General features: G+C 35.3%; 1 protein-coding gene across 9 annotated transcripts in view; it reads left to right on the top strand.

The window, feature by feature from the left end:
• The window catches only part of si:dkey-88l16.3 (low-density lipoprotein receptor-related protein 2), a 52,415-nt gene extending 33,132 nt beyond the window's left edge, over positions 1-19,283 (top strand). For all 9 annotated transcript variants that reach the window (XM_051121928.1, XM_051121923.1, XM_051121929.1 and 6 more), the window contains 15 exons: positions 2,180-2,309; positions 2,387-2,580; positions 2,756-2,942; positions 3,271-3,486; positions 5,143-5,326; positions 5,404-5,605; positions 5,692-5,856; positions 5,947-6,153; positions 8,115-8,664; positions 9,732-9,857; positions 10,199-10,306; positions 12,279-12,512; positions 12,707-13,025; positions 14,821-14,935; positions 19,182-19,283. In XM_051121928.1, coding sequence (XP_050977885.1) covers positions 2,180-2,309; positions 2,387-2,580; positions 2,756-2,942; positions 3,271-3,486; positions 5,143-5,326; positions 5,404-5,605; positions 5,692-5,856; positions 5,947-6,153; positions 8,115-8,664; positions 9,732-9,857; positions 10,199-10,306; positions 12,279-12,512; positions 12,707-13,025; positions 14,821-14,935; positions 19,182-19,223 — 2,979 coding nt within the window. In that variant the 3' untranslated portion in view covers positions 19,224-19,283. The remainder of the gene's footprint in view (positions 1-2,179; positions 2,310-2,386; positions 2,581-2,755; positions 2,943-3,270; positions 3,487-5,142; positions 5,327-5,403; positions 5,606-5,691; positions 5,857-5,946; positions 6,154-8,114; positions 8,665-9,731; positions 9,858-10,198; positions 10,307-12,278; positions 12,513-12,706; positions 13,026-14,820; positions 14,936-19,181) is intronic.
• Positions 19,284-19,568: the final 285 nt, after the last annotated feature.

The following is a 19,568-nucleotide window of genomic DNA, read 5'->3' as shown; positions in this document are numbered from 1 at the left end:
GGTCTGGTGGCGTGTGATGAGGCACACCTGACGTCAATGAAGCCTCATCACCGCCACTGTTGAAAGGCAGAGCGCGCCTCTCCTCAGGAAACTGGTCTCTTCCCCGTGCATGCACGCCGGTGTCCTTGTGGTTCCAGGAAGGGAGCGTTGAAGGGATCAAGTGCCATCAGAAGCAACGAGCTGCCGGTCCTGCGGTCCGAACGAGTACCGCACCTGTTAGACAGCTGATGGGCGAGGATGCTGGGCCGTTGAATCCCCCAGACGGACCTGAGAGGGGAGCGCATGCGGCCACCGGACTCCACCCCTTACCTGGACCCTTCCCTTTTGACCACTGCTCCCTCCTTCACAGAACTCCCCAGCACGATGAGGACACCAGATCCCCTGTTTATTTTGGACACTTTATTCCACCTTTTGGACATTTTTGTTTATTTTATGTTTAATAAAAGCCTCTCCGAAGACTCTATCCAGGGTTAACCCACGCAAGGCTGCGGGTCCTGACAACGTACCTGGCCATGTACTGAGAGACTGTGCTGCACAGCTGACGGATGTCCTAACAGATATCTTCAACACCTCGCTGAGCCAGGCAGTCGTCCCTACATGTCTCAAATCCACCTCCATAATTCCAGTTCCAAAGAAGTCCCCTGTGTCTTGTCTGAATGACTACCGACCCATAGCACTGACTCCAATCATGATGAAGTGCTTTGAGAGGTTAGTTATGCGCAATATCAAAACCAGCCTCCCCAACACACTCGATCTGCTCCAGTTTGCATACCGTCCAAACCGCTCCACAGACGAAGCCATTTCCTCCACCCTCCACCTGGCTCTTACTCACTTAGACAACAAAGACACTTATGTTAGAATGCTGTTCATTGACTTCAGCTCAGCATTCAATACAATAATCCCACAACAGCTGATCAACAAACTAAACCTTCTGGGCCTTAACACCTCCCTCTGTAATTGGATCCTGGACTTCTTAACTGGAAGACCTCAGTCAGTCCGTGTCGGCCACAACACCTCGAGCACTACCACACTGAGCACAGGTGCCCCACAGGGCTGTGTTCTCAGCCCGCTGCTCTTCACGCTGCTGACCCACAACTGCACTGCCAAGTTCAGCTCCAACCGCATCATCAAGTTTGCTAATGACACGACTGTGGTAGGTCTCATCAGCAACAACGATGAAACACCCTACAGAGAGGAAGTGGCAAAACTGGTTGAATGGTGTGGTGCAGACAACCTGTCCCTCAATGTGAGTAAGACAAAGGAGGTTGTGATGGACTTCAGGAGGAACTCTGCTGACCACCCCCCACTGACCATCGACAGCTCGACTGTGGAGACAGTCAGCAGCACCAAATTTCTGGGGGTGCACATCACGGAGGATCTAACCTGGACCACCAACACCATGTCACTCTCCAAGAAGGCACAACAGCGCCTTGTTTGTAATGTTTGGGTTTGTGTGGCGGTTTTGTGGTGTTCGGTGTTTGTGGTTGGTGTGGTTTTGTCTTGTGGTGTTGCAATTGGTGTTTGTGGTGCTTTGTGCTGTGTTGGTATTGTTTATGGTGTTTGGTGTTTTTGTTCAGTGATTTGTTCTCTGTGTTTTGTTTGGTGTTTGTGGCGTGTTATTGGTGTTCTGTTTGGTGTTTTGTTCATGTGGTGAGTTTTTATTTATGTGGTGTTTTTGTTGATTTGTTCTGTGATGTTTTGTTTGGTATTTGTGTGTTATTGGTGTGGTGTTTGGTGTTTTTGTTCATGTGGTGTCTTGTTTGTTTGTGGTGTGCTGCTGTGTGGTGTTGTGTGTTTGTGTTTTGTGGTATTTGATGTCTGGTGTACTCTGGTATTGGGGGGGTATTTTGTTTGGTGTTTATGGTGTGCTGTGGTGTTGGTGTTTGTTTATGGTGGTTTGTGGTATTTTGCATTGTGTTTGTTTGGCATTTGGTATGTTGTGGTGTTTGTTGCGTGCATTGTTTTGTTTGGTGTATGTAGTGTGTTGGTGTTTGTGGTGTTTATTTGCAGGGTGGTGGTTTTTGTTTGGTCTTGGTGTTTTGTTTGTTGTGTTTTTGTTGGGTGTTTGTTATGTGTCTACAAAGTAGACGTGCAAGTAGACATGTATTCAGAAGGTTCAACATGATTGCAAGTTGTCTATCGGTGCCATAGTCATACAACCTCTTCTCTTCCTGTTTAGAACTGCAAGCTGACCCCACTGAAGTGTGGAGAGTTCCAGTGGTCATGTGCATCTAAAACTCAATGCATTATGACGACGTGGAGGTGTGATGGCGTAAAGGACTGCAAAGATGAGAGTGATGAGTCTGGATGTGAGTGCAGTTACTTCTAAACTCCATGCCAGAATCTGTTCAATAATACAAAAGTGTAAACATTGCTTGTTTTGTAGGTGGTCAAGTGAAATGCCCGACACACTTGTTCCGCTGTGGAAGTGGGGAGTGTGTGGACCCAGATCTGGTGTGCAACAGGGCGTCTGACTGTGCAGACGGCTCTGATGAGGGTGTGGGGTGTCTGAAAAACAACTGCTCCAGTCCCAGCAGCCCATCATGCCAGCACTACTGCATCAACACTCCACATGGAGCGGTCAAACATTTATTTATTGCTTTATAGAAAATACTTTATAATACCCAGTGTATCATGCATTAATTATCCAAAACACAATTAATGAATCAAACAGAATTTAAATTTTAGATTTATGCACCATTTAGTGAAATGCAAATGCAAACAGCTGTATGATCAAAGACTCTTGTGTCTCCAGAGATGTGGCTGTAAGATTGGCTTCAGACTTCAGTCTGACGGTTTAACCTGCAACGACATAGATGAATGTAAAGAGATTCAGCCTGATGCCTGCAGTCATAAATGCCTCAACACTCTGGGCTCCTACCTGTGTCAATGCCACCCTGAGTTTATACTGGAGCCGGATGGACGCAGCTGCAAGACAGCAGGTATCAGTCTATAGGAGCTAGCTATCCTGATGTAGCCAAACTTTTGTTTATCACTATAACATCTGCTGATGATTCTAGTCAAGTATTACCAAGAAGTTACTGTTTGTAAAGTGATTCCTTTTTCATGCCAAGGGGTGGTCTCATCTGAAAAGGTACAAAAATATTTAAATAATCGCACAACAGTGTCTTTACACAACTGGGTCCACAGGAAATGCTAAAAATAGTGTACATATGTATATAGACAATGCGTACTTGTTGCCTTCCAATAGTATTTCTTTTATGTAGTAGTATTCTACTCTGTTTATATGCCAATCATGTTTTTGTGCAGAGGAACCCAGTCTTTTGGTCTCTGAACAGTATGAGCTCTTAAATTTGGGTCTGCGGCGCTCCAGTATTCAAGCTCTCATCACACCGGGACGGAAGCCCATCTTCTCTGTGGACTATGACCGGAAAGAGCAGAGGGTGTACTGGGTCAGTCTGGAGGAAGAGCGTATCAAATATGCCTTCCATGGAGAAAAGGACAACATTGGAACTATTGTCAAAGGTAGAAGTAGTAGTAGTAGTAATAATAATAATAATAATAATAATAATAATAATAATAATAACCTAATATAAATTAATAAATAAAATAAAAATGCAATTATTTAAAAAAAACTTCATTTTAAAATCTAATAATTGTATTACACTACACTAAAAAAAAGTGCAATAATACTAGTTTAACTATTATTAATCATTTTGATTTTTATTATCTTTAAGAGCCATACTAAAAAAACGTATGTTTATCCTTATAAAATTTGCAGCAGCCAGTACATATTGATTCTATTTCACTTGGTTGGAACACATTAAATGACACATGGGAATATGACAAATTTTGCTGGGTCAATCAGATAAATCAATAAAGTCACAAAAATGTAAATTTAAACCTGCATTGATCTGCATTTTGACCCTGGACCACAAAACCAGTCTTAAGTAGCATGTATATATTTGTATATTTGTAGCAATAGCCAACAATACATTATATAGGTCAAAATTATTGATTTTTCTTTGATGTCAAAAATCATTAGGAGATTAAGTGTAGATAATGTTCCATAAAGATATTTTGTAAACTTAATTTTTGATTAGTAATATGCATTGCTAAGAACTTCGTTTGGACAACTTTTAAAGACATGTTCTCAATATTTCGATTTTATTTTTATTTATTTTTTTATTTTTTTGCACCCTCAGATTCCAGATTTTCAAATAGTTGTATCTTGGCCAAATATTGTCCTGTCCTAACAAACCATGCATCAATGGAAAACTTGCAACCCTGTACTCTGTACTCATTGCACACAACCCTGTCATTGCATTTTTTTTAGGGAAGATAAAAAGTTATTTTATTAGTTTTCACAGCTTATTTCAGCTTTCAGATGTATAAAATGGACCCTTATGACTGGTTTTGTGGTCCAGAGTCACATATATGAATGTTAAATTATTGAAATATTGCCTTTTAATCTCAAAGTTCTTAAAATATCATATTTTCTGAAAAATAAATCACACCTGACTGTAAGCCACACCAAGTCAGAATAGTGTTGAGGTGTTGTGTTGCTGGATGTAGTAATGAACATAGTGGTCGTCATTTACTCCCGACATCTGAGCCGCTGAAGATGCTGTAGATTACGTTTGTTTGTGAAGGGAATGCGTCTCCCGATCTACATATATCTGTCTGTGTTCGCACAAATCATTCGTGATCCAGCTTCACTTACAGCAGAAGTGAGTATAAGGTTTTTTTTTTTAATGAATCTTTGCGATCGCCTTTCCTTATAACGTGGTAGTTAGCAAGTTTAGCGGCTAAGCGCGGCCAAATGCGTCTAAAGTAAACAGGCTCGTCACTCCACAGAGAGAAGAGAGGGGTGGGGTGAGCAGAGCTCATTAATATTTAAAGCAGCCTCGACCAGAATGAGATTTTTTCAGAGCTGATTTTGACAAGGTAAAAAGGGTGTTGTTTTACACCACCACTGAGAATTTTTAACCAAAGTATATTAGAGACTTTTCATTAAGACCCTGAAGAATCATATCAACTTGTGAAAAATGGGCATCCGATGACCCCTTTAAGTTGGTTTGGAATATAAGCTTCAAAAACAAACGCTAAATATATTACAAAAATTTCAGCTTACAAAGTTTGGGAGTCCCTGCCCTAACCAAAGTAATTTTGCACATTCAGGTGTGAAATCAGATTCCATTGCTATTGACTGGATGGGAAGGAACCTTTACTGGGTCGATGGTGTTGCCGGGAAGATTCTAGCTGTGCGACTGACCAGCAGTATTGTAAATCCGCAAAACTACATAGTAGTTGTGGATAAGGATTTGCAGCAGCCTCGTTCACTTGTGCTACTGCCTCAGAAAGGGTAAGAAGCGTCTCCATAACTTGCCGCTATTATGAGTTTTCAGTGTCAGTGTATGGATCAAGATGAGTTGTTTGCAGGATAATGTTTTGGTCAGAGATTGGAGGACAGGCACAGATCGAGTGCTCTGGCATGGACGGATCAGACCGGAAAGTGGCGGTCAGCCGCGGTCTCAACCGGCCCGTCAGCGTGACCGTGGACGTTTTGACTGACAGACTGTATTGGACTGACGAGAAGCTCAGATGTATAGGCTCAGCGACACTGGATGGAGAAAACATGAGGGTAATATGCAATGCTACGCATGTTTGCAATGTACAATAAATGGTGCAATTTTCTTTCTGAATCTATTTGTTTTTATAATTTTGCAGTTTCTACAGCTGTCTGAGATGCCCAGTCCTTTCTCTGTGGCTGTGTTTAATGACGTGGTTTACTGGTCTGACACTCGCAGAAGAGCCATTCAAGGAGCAAATAAACTGACTGGCAAGAACCGCAGAGTTTACCTCAAGAGACCCGGACAGCCGTTCGACCTCAAGGTGAGAATACATACTGTACACTTTACTAAATGTCTTATGCATCAGCATATCTTTCATTACTGAGTGTTTTCCCTTTCTGTTTTGGTCCAGGTTGTCCACCCTCTTTTGCAGCCCAACGTGTCCAGCCCGTGTGAGAAGCTCAGATGTTCTCGTGTGTGTTTGCTGACTTCGGGGCTCAAAGCGGTCTGTCGCTGCCCGACAGGATTTCTCTTAGCCGTGGACGGATTCACCTGCACCCCACCTGTGGATTCGTCCTCTTCTTTTCTGATGCTGCTGTCTCCTACTGTGATTACACAGGTACTTCACTTCAGAAGAGTGAATGAATGGCTTCTAATGACACTGTAGTTTCGCCAGGAGGGATTGTAGAGTACCACCTTTAAAATTGTAGAGTATACTCTCATTAAGTATTTACTGGTTAAAGTAAAAAAAAACAAAATGAAATCAAAATGTACCTTATTTAAATGCACATTCTTCTTACTGCGCAGAACTTATCAGTGCAGTCATTTGTAATATTTCATTAATTCATTACTGCATTCATTTTGGCTGACCTCACCTAGTTGACCAACAGCCAAATTTGATTATTTATAAATTAATAACTAATAAATGAATTACCATGTGTTCTTATTAAATTATATATATTTTTTTCTAATTAAGTTAATGCATAATTAAATTATTTTAATAGTAAATCATAAATATTTTGTTTGTAAATGTATAATTAATATTATAAATAAATGATGATTTACTTTGATACATTAAAATGATTTGTTAGCATTTATTTGTAATTATGTAATTTGTAATTTATGCAATTATGTAATTTAGGAGTACATTTAATTATTTGTAATTGTAAATGATTTAATTTTTTTTTTTCTTTTATGAATGTATTATATTTTAATAGTAATTATATATTATTTTAATTTTATTTATAATTTTGTAAATAAAATTATATACTTAAACTATTTATCACTTCTAAATTATTTAATGTGTTTGTATAATTAATATAATTGCTATTAAATGATAAATAGATAAAATTATGAACTTATGAACATTTATATTTTTCTTAATTTATAAGCATTTTTAGTTATCAATTTTCATTTTTGTTTTGTTTCATTTTATTTTATTTTTTTGTCCCCCCCCACTGAATATCCTTTCACTCAAAAAATAATCCCCAAAGTAAAATTATGAGGGGAAAAAAAAAAAAAATATAATAATAATAATAATAATAATAATAATAATAATAATAATAATAATAATAATAATAATAATAATAATAATAATGTTTGCTATAAAGTGTCTCTCTCTCTCTCTCTCTCTCTCTCTCTCTCTCTCTCTCTCTCTATACATATATATATTTGTTATTATTACAAAAATATTGAATTATCTAATTTTCTTTAATTATTTAATATTTTCCTTTGCAAAAAGTAAGAAAAAAAATCAAATGTTTGAAAATTACGTTTTGCACTTACATAAGTATTGTGTGGTGTTTTTTTTTTTTTTTTTTTTTTTTTTTCATATTTCACATTTTGTAAATATATATGATGTGCAATTTCTGTGTGGTTATATTTTTATTTGATTTAATTTTGTTTTATTTTATTTATTTATTTTTTCTGTGTGAAGTTATATTTTTTTTATTTTATTTTTATATTTTAATTAATATTTAGGGCTAAGAATTAAATATTAAATATTTGTTCATAATTTTATTTAGTTTAAAAAATAGACGTGGTATCTGATTTTTTTTTTTCTGTGTGAAGTTATATTTTTATTTTCTTTTATTTTTGGTCAATTATTTAGGGTTAAGATAAATGAGAATTTGTCATTTTATTTTGTAAGTAATTTGTATAGTGTATTTTTCCTGGTTACAGTGTATTTTTATTTTATTATTTTATTTAATTTTATTTCATTTTATGTCAATTATTTAATTATTTAAGATAAATTAGTCTTTTCTTTCATAATTTTATTTTGTAAATATGTATGATGTGTGATTTCTGTGTGGTCATATTTTTATTTGATTTTATATTTGATTTTGTTTTATTTTAATTATTTAGGGCAAGTATAAATCAGAATTTCTTTTTTTTCATAATTTTATTTTGTATATATTATGAAGGGTTTTTTTTCTGTGTGAAGTTATATGTATATTTAATTTAATTTTATTTATTTTAGAAATGAGGCATTTTTTTTCCCTATCCAAAACAAAACTTTACTTTTACTGATCCCTCAATAATAAGCCATTCTTAATTTTCTGACCTCACTCCCCTGCTCAGATCTTCACTAAGAGTCTTCATTCAGGGGTCGGTCTGAAGACGTGGCCGGAGCACCGCTCTTTGTCTCTGCCTGCTGTGAATGAAGCTTCAGACTTTGATCTGCTCCTCAAGGATCACACCATCTCCATAGCTGACGCGGGACGGGGATCTGTAGCTCAGCTGGAACTCGGCAGCTCTGGTTTTACACCCATCGGTCACGTGCTTCAGCTCAAAGGGGACCTGATAACGGCTCTGGCTGTGGACTGGGTCACCCGAAACCTATACTGGAGCAGTGTCAAGAGCCCCCAGCTTTACGTCACGTCCGCTGGAGGGAAATACACCAGCCTGGTGCTGCAAGCTGAGGTGGAGGGAACGATCTCCATCGCCCTGCACCCTCCCACGGGCCGGCTGTGCTTCACAGCAGTGGGACGGAGAGGACCTGAATCTCTGCCCCAGGTGGACTGCGCTCACATGGACGGGAACAATCGCACGCTGCTCTGGGGCAAAGCAAAGATGCCTGCTTCACTTGCCTTCTCTGAGAAAGGAACCACACTGTATTGGGCAGATATTGGTGCGTTAAAAAGAAAAACTAAATTGCACTTTCCACAAATAGGGTACAGATTGACGTCTGACATATATATATATATATATATATATATATATATACACACACACACACATATATATATATATATATATATATATATATATATATATATATATATATATATATATATATATATATATATATATATATATATATATATATATATATATATATATGTATATATATATGTATATGTATGTATGTATGTATATATATATATGTATATGTATATATATATGTATATGCATGCATGCATACATATATTTGTTTGTTTATTTATTATTTTCAGCTTAAATACATTTTGCACACAACCCTGTTACTGCATTTAGTATTGTTATTTTTTTATTTTTATTTTTTTATAAAGCATTTGGAAGATATTTTATGTTCTTAGTTTTTACATGGTGTGTTGGCTATCAAGATCAACCATTCAAGTTTCCTTTTAATTTATACTATTTATACTTACAGTGTTGATTTATTATTGTTATTATTATTATTATTATTATTATTATTATTATTATTATTATTATTATTATTTTTATAAAAACACTCATGCATTTTATTTATTTTACATTTGTACATTTGTTTATTTTGAGAAATACATTTCTTTAATTGTAGTACTTATTCTTGTTATAAAATAGTTTATTTAGAAAATACAAATTTATTATGATTATTATTATTATTATTATTATTATTATTATTATTATTATTATTATTATTATTATTATTATTATTATTATTATTATTATTATTATTATTATTATTATTAAAACTCTAATGGAGTTTATTTTCATTTAAGAAATACTAGATTATCTATGACTACAAATGACCACAAATTTTTTTTTTTTTTTTTTTTGTCTTTAGCAAGCTTAATGTTAAATTAGGCAAAATCTACAATCATATTACGCTCTTACTGTAAACTATTTGTTTTTGTTAAAAGTTTGTTTATAACAAAAAATGAATGTCTTATTTTATGCTGTGGAAATGATCAATCAATAACACTAACTGATGTTTTTTCTCTTCTTTTATACTAGGTAATGAAGTGATCAGCTCTATTAATATGGATGGCTCTAATTATAAGGAGTACAGCACCGGATCCGCCTTCATTGTGTCTTTTGCCCGTGTTGACAACGTCTACTTCTGGATCACGCTGGACAATGGTAATAAATGAAGACCTCCAGAAACAGTTTCCATTGATTGCAGTTCTGAGTAAAACCACTAGATGGCGTGAAGCCTTTGACTTCCTGTCTTTTCAACCTATTCTTTAAAAAACACAGTTCATTCAAGAAACCTTTTATGACTCCCAAGTGACTCTTAAGTGAAACTTGGACAGTAGTTTATGCATTTAATAATTAGAACTACAATTAATCACTTGACAACTACATTTTAGTCCCATTTTATGATATGCAGATGAATCAAACTGGTATCAGTTAATATCAGTATATGCTGAGAAAAGTTTCCAAACAGAGTTTTTAGAGTTTGGTGTTTGTTGTTGAAACAGGAACAGCTAAAGTGTGGTACACGGGTGGTTTCCAGCCCAAACAGATGTGGTTTGAGGTGAAGGCGAACGTCATAGAGCTGAAGGCTTACAGCAGGTCCAGTCAGAAAGGTACTTCCATGTGTCTTTTGTTGTTGTGTCCTGTTCGTGAGAGAGAGAGTGATCTGAGGTGTATTGAGGACTCAGCTCGGCCACACAAAAGACACATTTAGACTTCTCCTTTTACTTTCCCACACCCCTCACTGTAGGTCTCAACGAAGAGCCGTCCAGCACACACTCACTCGACGCTTCAGAGCTGCATACTACCATACTACCTAATGCTTTTGCTAAAATGCACACTAAACAACAAAGCACACTGCGCTTAGTACTGTATCCCACAATGTTTGATTTGGCCTTACACTATCAGTCTGATGAATAAACTAGAGTGATTACAGATTTTTTTTTTTTTTTTTTTTTTTTTTTTTTTTTTTTCATTAACAAAATTTGATTGGTCTTATTAAAGTTTTATTTGTTTGGTTGTTTATTTATTTATTTACTTATTTACAATATGTAACTTTTTTTTTTTTATTATATTTAATTTAACTTTTATTTAGCTTTTTTTAATTGTTTTTTTTTATCATCTTTGTCTAATTTTATCATCTTTTTATGCATTTTTATTTTATTTATTTTTCATTTGTTTATATCTGATTTATTTTATTTGATCTTATTTTAATTTTATCTTATTAGGGTAACTTTATTTAATATTATGTGTATTTTTAATTGTATCTATATATGTCTGTCTGTCTGTCTATCTTTCTTTCTTTCTTTCTTTCTTTTTTTTTTTTCTTTCTTAATTTTCCTTATTTGTTTGTTCATAAGTCCTTTTTTCTTTTTTACTTTTTCTTTTTAACTTATTTAACTTTTTATCTTTAAAAAGTTAATTTATCAAACTTTTTTTTTTATTTTAATTTTTTCCGTAGTTTTATTTTTTTTACTTTACTTTTATCTTATATGATTAATCATTTTGTTTTATTAGACATGTATTGGTTTTTTTATTTATCTTTTCGTTTATCTTGATCTTTTTTCTTAATTTATTTTTCCTTATTGTTTTATTTATATATTTGTTTGTCTATAAGTCTATTTTCTTTTACTTTATCTAAATTATTTTTTTGTTTTATGTATTTATTTTCTATCACTGTCACAATTATTTATTTGCTTGCTTGTTTGTTTGTTTGTTTGTTTTCTTTTCTTAATGTTATTTTTCCTTATTGTTTTATATATTTGTTTGTAAGTCTATTGTATTTTACTCTTATTTATTTTTTTGAATTCAATTAAAATTATGTACTTATTTACTCATATTGTTTGCAATCATCATAGTTTATTTTATTTATATAGTCACATTTTTGTTTTATTTTTGTTTATTTGATTTTTCCTTTATCTTAATGTTTCTTTCTTTTTTACTGTAATTTATCTTAATGAACTTTGTTTTATTTTATGTATTTACTTATTTTTATCATATTTCCACTTACTTTTTTATTCATTTGTCTATTTCCTTTTTATTTTATCTTAATCTTTTTTCTTTTAACTTTGTTCTTGTTTTATTCTTATATTTGATTAAGTCTTTTTTCTTTTTTGCTTTTGTCTTATTTAACTTTTAAATTAAAAGTATGTATTTATTTACTTACTTTTATCATATTTATTTATTTTTCCATTATAATCCTTTCTTATTTTAATTTTTCTTTTTTGTTTTATATTTGTTTGCCTGTCTTTTTTTTTTTTTTTTTTTTTTTTTACTTTTATTTTTATCTTATGTAATTAACTTTATGTATTTATTTACTACTTTTTATCATATTGTCACTTTTATTTATTTATCTCTTTTTATTTTTATTTATTTTCTATCTTTTTCATAAGGTAAAAACATACAGGCAAGTGTATTTATTTATTTTTTTGTTTATCTAATTTTTATGTTTCACTGAATAAGCTAGTGTTTAAGTCTGAAATCAGGTTGCATCTCTGTGTCAAAGTGAACTGTACAGTAAGTTTCTCCAAAGTCAGTTATTCTTGTCTAATTGTATATGTAAAGTCTGATTTTGTTCCCGACCAGGAACCAATGCCTGTTCTGAAAACAATGGGGGCTGCAGTCACCTGTGTCTGCCGTATCCAGGTGGACGCTCGTGTCGCTGCGCCCTGGACTACCTCACTATAAACCAGACCAAATGTGTTTCCAACCTCAAGTGCCCCACGGGCACTAAAGCGTGCAAAGACGGCCTCAAGTGCATCTCTGCGGACAAATTCTGCGACAAGATCCCAGACTGCCAGGACGGCTCAGATGAGGAATGTGAGTGATTCCTTGTTTATCTGAACGACCGTTATTCACCATTTCCTATTTCGTACCTTTTACGTACAGATTGAAGCACTACATCACTTGCTCACCAATGGATCCTCTGCAGTGAATGGGTGCCGTCAGAATGAGAGTCCAAACAGCTGAAGTGGTGTGGATTGTGATGTTAACCATGTCTTGCTTGTTGACAGGTGACCTTATGAAAATCAAACCAGGGGTCAAATCCAAATCTGGACCTGGCACTCCACAATCCACATCAAACCGTCTGACGCCCCTCGGCTCTGCTGTCGATCTCTCCCCATCTCGAGTGGGCAGTGCGTCGTGTGCAGCGGAGCGCTGCAGCGGTCACGGGACGTGTGTGAGTGTGGCGGGTGAGTCTACGTGTGAGTGTGAGGAGGGATACGGCGGGGATCTGTGTCAGAACGCCGCCTCCAGCAGCACCGCTCTCGCGCTCACACTCACCTTTCTCTTCGGAGGTGCTCTGGTGGCCGCCGTCATCCTGAAGAGGAGGTCTGTCATTTCTTAAATATAATAGATGTTCATTTCATTAAAGGAGAAGTTTACTTCCAGAACAACAATTTACAGGTAATGTACTCACCCCCTTGTCATCCAAGATGTTCATGTCTTTCTTTCTTCAGTCAGAAAGAAATTGTTTTTTGAGGAAAACATTTCTGCATTTTTCTCCATATAATGGACTGATATGGTGCCCCGATTTTGAACTTCCAAAATGTAGTTTAAATGTGGCTTCAAAGGGCTCTAAATGATCCCAGCCGAGGAAGAAGGGTCTAATCTAGCGAAACAATCGGTTCGTCTTGTCTTTCTCTCCCTGAACTCTGTGTATTCTGGTTCAAGACAGTTAGTGTATGTCGAAAAACTCCAATCGTATTTTCTCCCTCAACTTCAAAAATCATTTCAAAATCATCCTACATCACTGCAGAAGTACCGACACAGTCTTTACAAAGTGAACATGCAAAGAAGATCAAACACCCTTAAAGGGGTCATCAGATGCCCATTTTCCACAAGTTGATATGATTCTTTAGGGTCTTAATGAAAAGTCTGTAATATACTTTGGTTAAAAATTCTCAATGGTAGTGTAAAACAACACCCTTTTTACCTTGTCAAAATCAGCTCTGCAAAAATCATCTCATTCTGAGGGGTTGTTCCTTTAAATGTTAATGAGCGCTGCTCGCCCCCGCCCCTCTCTTCTCTCTGTGGAGTGACGAGCCTGTTTACTTTAGCCGCATTTAGCCACGAAACTTGCTAACTAGCACTTTATTAGGAAAGGTGATTGCAGAGATTCATAAAAAAAAAAAAACCCTTCAAAAAAAAAAAACTCACTTCTGCTGTAAGTGAAGCTGGAGCACGAATGATTCGCACGAACATAGACGGATATATGTAGATCGGGAGGAGGCGCATTCCCTTCACAAACAAACGTAATCTACAGCATCTTCAGCGGCTCAGATGTCGGGAGTAAATGACGACCACTATGTTCATTATTACATCCAGCAACACAACACCTCAATCGCTCATTAGGAGATATTCTTGTCTAACTTACATCCCTGCTCCAGCATTGAAACAATAGAGGTGGACTGTTACAGCTGATCTGAGGTGAGACGCTCATGTCAATCAACTATCGTGGGAGCGGCCTCTGTGGGTGTGACAGCATCTGAGAACGGCTCAATTTGAAAAAGGGGATATTTTTTACAAATTAATTAAAAACCACTGCATGGATTTTTATCATTATAGGGTAGATTTGTACATACACTGCCAACACACATTAATGTTCAAACAGCATGTAAAAGTGAAGTTTGCATTCGATGACCCCTTTAACAAAAAAGGTAAAATAGTGATATAGGACGATTTTGAAGTTGAGGGAGAACATGAGATGGGAGTTTTTCGACATACACTAACTGCCATTAACTGGAAAAAACAGTCCAGGCAGAGCAAGACAAGATGAGCGTTTGACATTAAAAAGTATATATATTGTATTATTTTTATGAAAATAACCGATCGTTAAACTAGATAAGACCCTTCTTTCTCGGCTGGGATCATTTACAACCGCATTTGGGATCGTTTGGGATCGCATTTTGGAGGTTTAACATCGGTGCACTATATCAGTCCATTATATGGAGAAAAATCCTGAAATGTTTTCCTCAAAAAACATAATTTCTTTACGACTGAAAAAAGAAAGACATGAACATCTTGGATGACAAGGGGGTGAGTACATTTATCTGTTAATTGTTGTTCTGGAAGTGGACTTCTCCTTTAAGTACATACACATCATTCCCCTATATTATATTTGCAGAAGGGCACAAGCAGCGAGGGAAGAGTCTACTGAAAAAGAGACACTTGTGACTGACGTGGAAGAGCGAACAACCTTCACTCAGAACTTTGCTAATGAGTTGTACGATCCTGAAGAGGTACAATGAGGTTTCTGTGCTCTGTGTATACTAATTTGTTGTTCTGTTCAAAAGTTTATGATCAGCAAGACTTGTAATGTTGTGTTTTTTTTTTGTTTTGTTTTTTTTTGTTTTTTAAAGAGGTCTCTTATGCTCATCAAGGCTGCATTTATTTGGTCAAAAATAAACAATAATATTGCGAAATGTTCTTAAAATAATGGCTTCTATTTTAATATACTTTAAATTAATTTTCAGCATCATTACTCCAGTCTTCAGCGTCACATGATCCTTCAGAAATCATTTTATTATGCTGATTATTATTTGAATGATCTATGTTGGCAACAGTTTTGCTGCCAAATGTTTTTTTATTTTATTTTTTTTCCCTTTTTAAGATTCTTTTAAAAAAAAAAAAAAAAAAAAAAAGTTAAAAAGAACAGCATTTATTCAAAACAGCAAAGACGTATATCAATAGAAAATATTTCTATCACTTTTTATAGATTCAACATATTGTTGCTGAATAAAAGTATTCATTTCTTTAAAAAAAAAAAAAAAAAAAAAAAAAAATATATATATATATATATATATATATATATATATATATATATATATATATATATAGATAGATAGATAGATAGATAGATAGATAGATAGATAGATAGATAGATAGATAGATAGTCGCTAAATAATGATTTAAAAAAAGCAAGGCCAGATCATTTACCATAGAAATGTTTTTTAACAGTTATGACCGTTATAGCAGCAGTTGTGGTCCAATCTCCCTAAAACAGGTTTTGTGGAGTTTTGAGTTTTTCTTTAGGATTTATAGGATTTTGGGTAAATTTGGACAGGCCCCTTTTCTAAATTACTCCATTCTAGCCTCCCAAAGAGCAAATTTCAACGTGTTTTGATAATTATTGACCTAGAGAGTCCAGAAAGTTCTCCTCCAGTGCTATTTTCCAGATTGAGTAAAAAACCTAGGACTAGTTTGCAGAATCTAGGACTAGTTTTTTTTTATTTGTTTATTTTATTTTACTCTTCTGAATTATTTAACAAACTCTTTGATTGACAGCGGTGGTTCTAGAGGCTTGTCCGGAATGAGAAGTTCTTTCATACTAATATCGCATGTATGTGCAAAAAACTGTGACGTACAATCATTTACACCCTTGAAAAATGTAATATCACCGCCCGGTGGCTGATTTCTTTCAAATTTCTCTCACACCTTTTTTTTTTTTTTTTTTTTTTTTTTTTTTTTAACTGTGACATCAGATTGAGCTCTTACATAATTGTTCTGAGTTTGGCAGAGAGATCTCATTCCGTTCAAGAGTTATAGGCATTTTACTAAAAGTGTCCCTGCCCCTTTCGAAAGTTTTGGCACCCTTGAAAGTTCAACTTTTTTTGATTATTTATTTATTTATTTATTTATTTATTTATTTATTTATTTATTTATTTAGGCATTTTTATGCCTCCATTCAGACAAGACAGTGTAGCTGGACAGGAAGCGAAGTGGGAGAGAGAGAAAGGGGCGGGATCAGGAAAGGTCTACGAGCCTTTAATAATACTTTTTTTTTTTTTTTTTTTTTTTTTTTTTTTAAACTGGGTACAGTGAGGTGACATTCTACTCGTCCTTCAACCATCGAACATTAAAATGATATTTAAAAGCAGTGTAAAAGCATAAACGAGGTACTTTTAACAGACCATGAATGACTCCAGAAGCACGATTCTTACCACAGCAATAATGGATGGGTGAGTAATATATCTCTGTATTATAAAAAAAAAAAAAAAAAAAAAAAGTAAGTTTATTAACTTCCTCATTGTGTGATACTATTTCAAAGAGATTTCTTTCATTTTGAAAGATAATAAATTGTATTTATCTGTAAAAAACACCTGGAAAGAGAAGGATTTGAGGAGAAAAGATTCTTTGTGCATTCCAGTGAATTATTAATAGGATATGTCATGAATTACATTGGCAGAACAGACCACAAATGTCCAGTATATGTTGTCCTTATTCGTACTGTTACAGCATAATGCAAAGGGGAAAAAGAAAATAATCGTGAGGAAAAGAATGCAGTGACTGAAGAGAGTTCTTGCCATAGATATTCTTGTTATAACATGCCATGTAAGTGTTACATTGTTTTCATGATGTCTGAAAATAAAACATGAAGGAAAATTAACAGTCAAACAGATGGGTAAGCCTTATTTGTAGGGCAACTTTGATTTTTGAAATGATTAGTTTCAGTCTTTTTAAATGGAAGTTCCCCAAACCAGAAGTGCCACCCATCATTCAGGAATAAGGCAGATAAAGCCTAAATGAAAACTCAAAACTTGATAAAACCTGCTGAGCACATGCAACAGGTGATTGTAAACAAGCATGCAACGTTTTAAGGGGTTCGGACCACAGCTGCACTATAACAGTCATTAAAGTTAAAGAAAAACATCATATTTCTATGGTAAATCATCTGGATTTGCCAAAAATGCTTTTTTCATCCTTACTTTAGGTGGGTACAGCCTTGCCAAATAATGTTAATATGACATGTTTTCTATAATGTGCTTAAATGCACTTAAGCTATATTTTTTTAGGGGTTCAAGCACATAGCGCTAAAATCCTATTGTAATTGCTAGAATGGTCACGGAATGAGCAATTTCCACGTAAAACTGATCGTGCAGACCAAACCACAATTCGTAGAGACTTGAAACTTGGAGGGATGGTAGTACTCACACCGGCGACAACGTCAGCAAGGCTCGCCCCAGTCGACCTGACGGGGGCACTACAGCGATCAAAAGTACGAAATCACTCGTAACCCCTAAACCATCAGTCGCAGGCTCAAATGTCTTATGTCGTTGGAATCCTTGGCTCATGACGGACAAAAACCATGCCTCGAAATTTTCGGATATTTAGCATTTTTTGCAAAACCTACTTTTGCAAACTAGTCCTAGGTTTTTTTTTTTTTTTTTGCCCGATTGGAACCAAATCAGTGCGGAAAGATTCTCTGGAGGGTCAATATCAATGATTATCAAAAAAAGTTGAACTTTCAACTCCTTGTGGCAAAGGGACTCCCTGGGTCACTTTTAGTAACATGCCTATAACTCCTGAAGGGAATGAGATATCTTCACCAAACTTGGCACACTTATGTAAGAGCTTAATCTGAGGTCACAGGGGGAAAAAAATCGCAGAGATTGGCCACTTGGTGGCGCTATGAGAGAGTTAAAAAACATTAAAATGCTATAACTAGGCAACCATTTGTCCTATTAACCTGAAAATTGCTGTGCACAGTCTTGATTCAATGTGCCACAAGTGTCTATGGGGACATTTGCATATCTCAAAAAAAAAAACACCATTGGTCGATGAAGTTTGAGCACCTATTAGACAAAGTTACTGGAGGCCAATTGGAACAAATTTTGGTGGGCCTGTTTGACGCACGGCACCAAAGGTCTGTAAGAAATTTGAAAGAAATCGGCCACTGGGGGCGGTATCGCATAATTTTTTTTCATTGTACATTGCGTGGTTTTCCGCACATATACATGATATTTATATCCTATGATAGCCCTCCTCGTTCCAAACAACTTTGTCTCTAGAACCACTGCTGTCAGTCAAACCGTTTTTTAAACGATTGAGAAGATGTGAAAAACCTACTTTTGCAAACTAGTCCTAGGTTTTTTGCTCAGTCTAGGGGAAAAAAGCACTGCAGTGCAATTCTCTGGACTCTCTAGGTCAATAATTATCAAAAAAAACGTTGAAATTTACCATTTGGGAGGCTATAACGGGGTCCTTTAGAAAAAGGGGCGTGTCTAAACATACCCAAAAGCTTATAAAGCCTAAATGAAAACTCAAAACTTCACAAAATCTGCTGAGAACATGTGACAGGTGATTCGAAACAATCATGCAAAGTTTCAGGGAGATCGGACCACAGCTGGCACTATAACAGTCATAAATGTTATAGAAACATCATATTTCTATGGTAAATCACCTGGGTTTGACAAAAAAAAATACTTTTTTTTTAATAATTGATTTAGGTGGTTACAGGCTTGCGAAAGAATATGTAAACTCTTTTTCCTTATGTGCTTAAACACCTGAAGCGCTTGAACCCTGGTAATTCGCTGGTAATTATGTGGAAGAGATCAGCCTGGACATTCTGCTAAACTTCTCTTTTTGTGTTCCACTAAGGAAATGCGGTCATGGAGGTCTGGGATGATGAAATGTTATGTAGAATCTTTCTCCTGTATATTAGTTGATTCAGAATTTAGTCTTACGACTCTTTCTTTTTTTCTGTAGGCTCCGATTGCTCCAGCCGTTACCACTCCTGTTGTCGGCTAATGCTTTTCTTTATTGTCAAATAAAACAATTAACTTTGCAAGAAATATGGTGTGGTTCATTTCTTATTCCAATAAAAAAAACTGTAACATGAAAGAGGATTTAGTTTAAACATTTGCAAAGTCTAATGTCAAGAAAAGCGCTCGGCGCCTTGCCACAGCCGTTGAAACGGCAGGTACCTGTAATTCTCAAGAAATGTTTACACAGTACTTCACAAAGGAAACGGTGCCAGGTTAATGCCAGAACAGAAACCTAATGGGATTGTGAAATCAGCCAGAGTCTAGTTTTTATTGCACATCTTAATGTCGTTATGATTAATTATAGCTTGAAACCAGTGTTGGGGCTAGT

Source organism: Labeo rohita, chromosome 10, assembly GCF_022985175.1.
Source record: "Labeo rohita strain BAU-BD-2019 chromosome 10, IGBB_LRoh.1.0, whole genome shotgun sequence".
Taxonomy (NCBI): Eukaryota; Metazoa; Chordata; class Actinopteri; order Cypriniformes; family Cyprinidae; genus Labeo; species Labeo rohita.
Note: the sequence above shows the minus strand (reverse complement) of the source record. Positions and strands in the feature narration are given on the sequence as shown.